We start from the raw sequence: 8,410 nt of genomic DNA, 5'->3' as shown, positions 1-8,410 counted from the left end.
TAGTCCATGACGGGACATGGTTAAAGATCGCAATAATTTTCTCCATTTCTCTCTTGTGGTTTGCAAACCCAGTGTCTATTTTGCTCTTTTAATAATTTTCTTAGTATATCTAACAATGGGCCTTTTAATTTGTTCCTTTTGAAAGCTCTTCTTGCTCATCGTATTCAGATCACTTAAAATTCATACTTTATCGTTCTAGAAAATGCTAGTTACAGATTATTAAGTTATGTAAGCTGTTCTGAAGTCTTCTTTTATTTTTTTCTTATGCCAATCATTAGTAATTCTATATTATTTCTTTCATCATCTGGTGCTCGGACTTCCATGCAGCTCCATTCACTGCTCTGTTGAGAATCTATTCGAATTGAATTTCTATTCACATCATCGATATGTCTTACGTACATCGTTAACTGTAGAGATTCTAAACTCTTCTTTCTTTTGATAATGTTGACAGCTATCATCCACCATTAATCCGACTGATCTTTCGATCATTCTTACCACTAACCTCTCTGCTATACTATTAATTATGTTGACTAAGTCTTTACTATTCAATTCAAAACTCAGATTCAATTTTGTCTTGTACTTTTTAATCTACAACCATTAAGATAATCTGAAGGCGATTCCACATGAATAGGGAATTATCCTATGGTAATTCTGTCTCCACGAAATCCTAAATCCTTCGTGGTTGTGAATGCATACGAGGCAAATTCCCCGTTGCGTGTAGCTTACACCATGAATGGTACTGAAAGGAGCCATTCATTCAATCTACGCTGTAGATTTAAAGGTGTTAATCTTTTCTCCTTTTGATATTGAATGTCTGGTTCGTGATGTCCAATATACAGTAATCTCTCTACAGTTCTTTCCCATTCCCACTGCATATTGCTGGAATAGTCTACACCTTCACACTTTGTGATTGGTTGCTCGATCCACTCCTCCATTCATGTACACTGTACATTGTACAGTAAGCACTTAATGTCCTTCCTTGATATATTACCAATCGACGCAAATGATTCTAGATCGTAAATATAATATACTCCCTTTAAAGATAATCGCAACAAGTACAGAATCACATAATGTCTTGAAGTTTAGCTAACTACAGTAGATAAATTTGAAATTTCTTTAAACTTGCGTCTCCAGTAAAGTTTTTTAATATTGAACATCGAATGACCAAAGAAAGAAAAAAGAGTAATTAGAGTTATTGACACTTTCTTCCATCCACAGGCCAAATATGCATGGTGGACTGGTGGCGTTTTCTTCGGTGTCTCCGGCTTGCTCGGCAGCTTAACCCTTCTTGCGCTGCCGGAAACCCGGAACAAACCACTGCCAGATACTCTACAGGACGTCGAGAACAAGAGGCGTAACAAACTGGCGAATAAAGACAAGAAAAACACTGCAGAGGAAAATAAAATTTCAGATTCCAAAGTTTAGTTATTTACATATAGAGAAGAAAATAGGATGAATCACTATAGTGGATAAAAATGCATAAATCCAATTGCTGTTTTACGTCTGTTTTATTTCAGTCCCATGTTTATACCACGTAAGTACTGGTTATGGAATGTATTCATTCAAAAGAACAGAACCCAAATTAGTATATAATGAGAGAGAGAGAGAGAGAGAGAGAGAGAGAGAGAGAGAGAGAGAGAGAGAGAGAGAGAGAGAGAGAGAGAGAGAGAGAGAGAGAAAAAATGGTTGGGATGGAGTTTAGATGGCAATGTAATACTCTAATAATTTTGAATTAGACATGAAAAATTACTGATAAAAGAATATTATGTAATTTACTGCTATAGCAGGAGAGAGAGAGAGAGAGCGAGAGAGAGAGAGAGAGAGAGAGAGAGAGAGAGAGAGAGAGAGAGAGAGAGAGAGAGAGAGAGAGAGAGAAAAAATAGTCGTTAGTGTGGGGCATCAGGCTGATTGAAAAAGAAGGATAAAATTACATGGTCATCGCTCATTTTACTATTTAAGGATTACAAGGCTAATCCGACAAAAGAGATAGATTTATTTAGCGAGTTAGTTAGTATAAGGCTCAGTGCCAAAGGTTATTAACATGTCCTGGGGAAACAATTACTGTCTGTCTAAGGTACGTATATTCAATGCTTTGAGGTTTGTCCATAACCATTATTTGTTGTCTCTGCATTATCGATGAAATTATTTTAGTGATACTCGCATTTATTTAAATCCTACACTTCTGCTTTCTCTATTCAAATTCTCTATCATATTTTGAAATTCCTTCCATGGTTCACGAAACATAACTATGTTATCTGCAAATCTTAATATTCATCATTAATGTTAATGCCTATATTTTCCCAATCCAAATGTTTATAAACTTCTTCTAGGGGGCCTGTGAATATTTTAGGGAGATTGGGTCTCCCTGTGTAACTCCTTCCTCAATGCCTTTAAATAGTTTTAGAATTACTATACTTCCCTTATAGATATCTTCAAGTGTTCTAACATAAGATTCATCTATTCCTTGTTTTAGAAGGACTTTCATTACTGCTGAAGTTTTGCCAGAATCAAAAGCCTTTTCAAAGTCGATAGATTCCATACATGGTGGTTTGTCAGCAAGTTTTGCTGCTATCAAATATCCTCCGTCTATTATTAAATCAATTGTTAGGCCATCTTTTCCTGCTGCTTTGCATCTTTTCATGCCTTTTAATGCTATCTTCACATCTCCTATTGTTACGTATGGTACCGCTTCAGGTGTTTCATTATTTCCTATATAACTATTGTATAGCATTGCATAGAAATGCTTAGCAATTCTTATCACTTCATCTCTTTTGATGATAATATTTCCATTTTCATCACTTAGAACAAACATCTGCTGGAACCCTACTTTAGGTCTTCTTTTCATCAATTTGATGCTTCTTCCATTCTTTGATGTTTCCTCAGTTTGGTCTGATTGTGTTTACAAATGTTTTGGGTATTTTGTTTGTTTGCTAATTCTATTAAATCATGGATTTTACCCTCATTATCAATCTTTCTCTATTATGTTTTTGTATGTTTATGATAGTTTTCTTTAATCATGTTTGGGATATTTTTCACGTATCTCTAGTGTGGATTCCAATAAAAAATTTGTTAAATTACTGTTCATTTCCTTTTTACTTGCTTATTTTTCATCATGTAGATGGGAGTATCTATTGTTCAGCTAAAGTCATCAGATTTTGCTCTTATTACAGAAGTGTATATTTTCTTTCTTAAATTTAGTTCTTCGCTTTCTTTCCTTAGATCTAGAAAAATTTAGCTTCTCGCCATTTTATGGTCACAAGATTTTAATTTGTTTAACACTGTTACATCTTCAAATAATTTAACCTTTTTACTGAGAATAGAACCTATTTAGTTTTTCGCTTCTCCATGTCTACTTTCTACTGTATGTTCCTTCTTTTAAAAAATGGTCCTCATAATTTTAAGATTGTTCCTTTCTGGAAATTCTGCAACCATGAAGCAATGAACAATTAAAATAAAATATTTTAATATTCTAAGAGAAGTAACAGCATTTAATTTGACATTTCACATACGAACTATAAAAACTTAGAAAAATAGGATGAAGACAAACAAGAAAGAATAGTGTACCTGAGTGTACCCACAAGCAAGGGAATTTCAACCCAAGACAGTTATAGATCAGGGTACAGAGGTTATGGCACTATTCAAGACTAGAGAATAATAATTTGATTTTGGAGTGTCTTTCTCACAGAAGAGCTGCTAACCATAGCCAAAGAGTAGCTTCTACCCTTACCAAGAAGAAAGTAGCCACTGAACAATTACATTGCATTAGTTAACCCTTTGAGCAAAGAAGAATGATTTGGTAATCTCAGTGCTATCAGGTGTATGAGGAGAGAGAAGAATGTGTAAAGAATAGGCCAGTCTATCCAGTTCATGTGTAGGCAAACGAAAAATGTGCCATAACCAGAGAGAGGTATCCAATTTAGTATTGTCTGGCCAGTCAAAGGATCCAATAACTCTCTAGCGGTAGTATCTCAACGGGTAACTGGTGCCCTGGCCACCCTACTACGGGTTTTTTGTTTCTCCATGTCTATATTCTACTGTATGTTCCTTCTTTAAAATGTTCATAATCTTAAGATTGTTTCGTTCAGCAAATTCCTTTGGGATGTTGTTAATGCATCCGTTTGAATGTCTTCAGTTTACACTTTTTATCTAGTTTAACAATTAATCCTACAATATCATCACCAGTACTAAAATATTTTCTACGTTATCTGCAAGATTTCTGTTGATAAGAGATCACACTGTATTTTCTTTGTTGTTTTCATATCATGTGAAACAATATATATTGCCCTCTTCTAACTCTATGTGAGTCCATAGTTCTAATTTCATTTAATCCTACTATATCCTAATTTGATTAATTCAGCTCCTCTATTAACACGGTAAGGTATTCTACCCTAGACATTAGGTTGAAAGGTTCAGTTCCCTAACTAGTATAGGTTGGTGATCATGGCAATGAGCAAATCCTTTCACCACGTTAAGGTACAGCCAGACGCATATATATATATATATATATATATATATATATATATATATATATATATATATATGTATATATATATACATATATATATACATATATATATATATGTATATTTATATATGTATATATATATATGTATATTTATATATGTATATATATGTATATATATATATATATATATATATATATATATATATATATATATATATATATATATATATGTATATATATGTATATTCATATATGTATATTCATATATGTATATATATAGATATACATACATATATATAAATATATATATATATATATATATATATATATATATATATATATATATATATATTTATGTATGTATATAAAGAGAGAGAGAGAGAGGAGAGAGAGAGAGAGAGAGAGAGAGAGAGAGAGAGAGAGAGAGAGAGAGAGAGAGAGAATACGAACGTGAGTAGAATTTTCAGCATCTTAATCTACTGTTCATTCATTTAGGAAGTCATCTTGCTCTCTAGAAATTATCTATCCCGTCATAAGGGCTAAAATTTATGAATATATATGAATTGTTACACACTTATCGATAATATATTCGAAATAAAATCTAACGGCGCCGGAATGATAATATATATTATACAAGAAAAAGAGAGACTATTTTATTAACAATGCACTCAGACAAAAAGGGTGACATTGGATCTAGAATAAACACATAACAATCACATGGAACTGCTCTCTGTGGCCTCGATGTGGCATTTATTTACTTTTTTAGCTGTTTATTTGTTTATTTTAGTTCCCATATCAGCTTGTTTATCTTAGTGTATTTTAATCAAACAGTTTCCTTTACGTTATATGTTATCATTATTACACCGTTAGATTTCCTGATAAATATTTTATTAATTAGTGTTTATCAATTTGCTTTTACTCATGAGTTTTTCTCGCTTTCCTTCTACATATGAAGTTTCATAAAAGCAAAAATACCATTCCTTACACACAGACACAGACACAGACACACACACACACACACACGTGTATATATATATATATATATATATATATATATATATATATATATATATATATATATATATATACATAGATAGATAGATTGATAGATAGATATGTCCGTGTGTGTGTGTGTCACAAGGTATCTCAAAAGACTCATAATGACTTCATTACGATCTCAGGTACAATTCATCAACATGGTCAGCAAATCAGAGGTGCCGAGTTTGATTTAGTTTTCAAGCCTCATATTTCAAACAGTCTTAAAACTATTAACACTAATCTAAAAAAAAAAAAAGAAAAAAAGGTGTTTTAATTAACGTGGCACCCAAACATCCCATTAAATAAAAGTTGTTGAATGAATGAATGGTTTGAAGTTGTCTGTCATCCTGACATCGAAGGTCATTGACGCCGATAAAAGTTGTTAAATTCATCAAGTTAAGGCGGGCAGAGCACGTTTACAATTTCAAGACCCGAGGAAGATAACTTGTGAATTAGCAAACTGCTATATATTTCCAGTTTCGCTGAACAGATGTTATTAGTGGTAGGCCTAACAGTTTTCATAGTTATATGGATGTGGGTCCAGCCTTTTGCTAAAAAACATTACTGCAAGGCAGTAGCTGTCCTTCTAATCGCTTGATACGACATACAGGATATACTTATTATTATTATTATTATTATTATTATTATCATCATCGTCAAGAACGAAGTGAGTGACCTATATGAAATACCAAATTAAAAAGAAAAATATCTCACCCAACCCGTAGCCTAGTTATACCCTAACCACAGATTTTGGAGGGGGGTGGGGGTGGGGGGAGCAGCTGATATTTTCGGCGGTGGGGTCAATAACTCCTATATCAATGGTCATATTCAAATTAGATTTTAAGGGATTATTCAAATATATATAAGCTTTGTTTCTGCCAATTTTCATGTTCATACCTGCTATAGGCATGCCCTGGCTGTCACTTGGTCGTGAGTGACGACTTTTATCTAAAAGATCAGTGAGGAGCCGCAAACTACTCCTAGATTTTTACAGATATCCAAATGATTTTCACAGGGTTTGATGGGTGTTATGTAAACTACATCCATATCAATTTTCGTATTGATACTTGACATAGAAATTTCACAATAGCCATTTTTCGATATCCTCGGGAGGCCGATTTTCAGCGGCGCCGTAAATTACTCGTAGAATACTTCACATGTCTAAATGAAATTTTCAGGGTTTAATGGGATGGATATGTACTTTGTACATACCAATTTTCATGTTGATATCTGCCATAGAAAAGCCACATCAAACATTTATTTCGGTATGGGTTGAATGGTTATTTTTGGCGGTGGAGTAAATGGTTACTAGATAATTCAGCTAATATTTTTGATGGCGGATCAATAACTCTTATACCAAGAAATGTATTGAAATGAAATTTTAAGAGATTATATATATATATATATATATATATATATATATATATATATATGTATATATATATACATATATATATATATATATATATATATATATATATATATATATATATATATAATAAATATAAATATATATATATATATATATATATATATATATATATATATATTTATTTATATATATATATATATATATATATATATATAAATATATATATATATATATATATAATTTATTTATATATATATATATATATATATATATATATATATATATATATATATATATATATATATATATATATATATATATATATATAAGCTTTGTTCCTGCCAATTTTCATCTTCATACCTGCTATAAGCATGCCCTGGCTGTCACTTTTGTTCGTAATTGACGATTTTTAGCTAAAAAATCAGTGAGGAGGAGCAAACTACTCCAAGAGTTTTAAAGATATACAAATGATTTTCACAGGGTTTGATGGGAGTTATGTGAACTACATTCATACCAATTTTTGCATTGATACTTACTATAGAAACGTCACAATAGCCATTTTTCGATATCCGCGGGAGGCCCATTTTCAGCGGCGCCGTAAATTACTCGTAGAATACTTTACAAATCTAAATGAAATTTTCAGGGATTTATGGGATGATATTTACTTAAATTTAGCAATATTACAGTAAACTGCGTGATAGTGAGTGACATCACGCGAGACAAAGCCGATCTCTTAAACAATATCCGTCCCGATTTCAGCTAGTTACGATCATTATTAGCTAAGCTACAAGCCGAGGTGGAAAGGCAGAATGCTACAAAGCCAACTGCTCCAACAGGGAAAAAATAACCCAATGAGGAAAGGAAATAAAGAAATATATAAATTACAAGAGAAGTAATGAACAATTGATATAAAATTTGTTAAGAACAATAACATTACAATAGATCTTCATATACTAGAAAGAGAGATTTATGTCAGCCTGTTCAACATAGGAATATTTATTACAATTTTGGACTTTTGAGTTTCTGCCGATTAAAACTTCATGATTAGGAAGATCATTCCCCAACTTGATCATAGCTGATATAAAACTCATAGAATACTGTATAGTATTGAGCCTTATAATGAAGAAGTCAGTCCATCGTCTTCTCTTCCTCCCGTGCTTCTTTTGCAATCTCTAGGGCCCCATTCAGTTATTCTTTTAGTCCAATGATTCTTGGTCATTCTCGTTATATGTTCTGTTCATGTTCATTTCTTTTGCTTATATGTTGTTAGAATATCCTCTACTTAAGTTTGCTTTCTTATATTTGCGGTTTTTTTCTGTCTCTTAGTGTTTTTCCCATCATTATTCTTTTCATAGCTATTTCAGTTGCAACTAGTTTATGTTCTAAGGCACTAGTAATGCTCCATTTTTTATTGATATATGTATATATATATATATATATATATATATATATATATATATATATATATATACTGTATATATATATATACATATATATATATATATATATACATACATATATGTATATATATATTA

The 8,410-nt window shown here is 31.7% G+C and overlaps 1 protein-coding gene across 2 annotated transcripts in view; it reads left to right on the top strand.

Annotated features, from left to right (window-relative positions):
* The window catches only part of LOC137642161 (organic cation transporter protein-like), a 72,717-nt gene extending 71,234 nt beyond the window's left edge, over positions 1–1,483 (top strand). For both annotated transcript variants that reach the window (XM_068374698.1, XM_068374697.1), the window contains exon 13: positions 1,219–1,483. In XM_068374698.1, coding sequence (XP_068230799.1) covers positions 1,219–1,425 — 207 coding nt within the window. In that variant the 3' untranslated portion in view covers positions 1,426–1,483. The remainder of the gene's footprint in view (positions 1–1,218) is intronic.
* The last annotated feature ends 6,927 nt before the right edge of the window (positions 1,484–8,410 follow it).

This window comes from Palaemon carinicauda, chromosome 6 (genome assembly GCF_036898095.1).
Source record: "Palaemon carinicauda isolate YSFRI2023 chromosome 6, ASM3689809v2, whole genome shotgun sequence".
Lineage (NCBI taxonomy): Eukaryota > Metazoa > Arthropoda > Malacostraca > Decapoda > Palaemonidae > Palaemon > Palaemon carinicauda.
The sequence above is the reverse complement of the archived record's forward strand: the minus strand, read 5'-3'. Positions and strand labels throughout refer to the sequence as shown.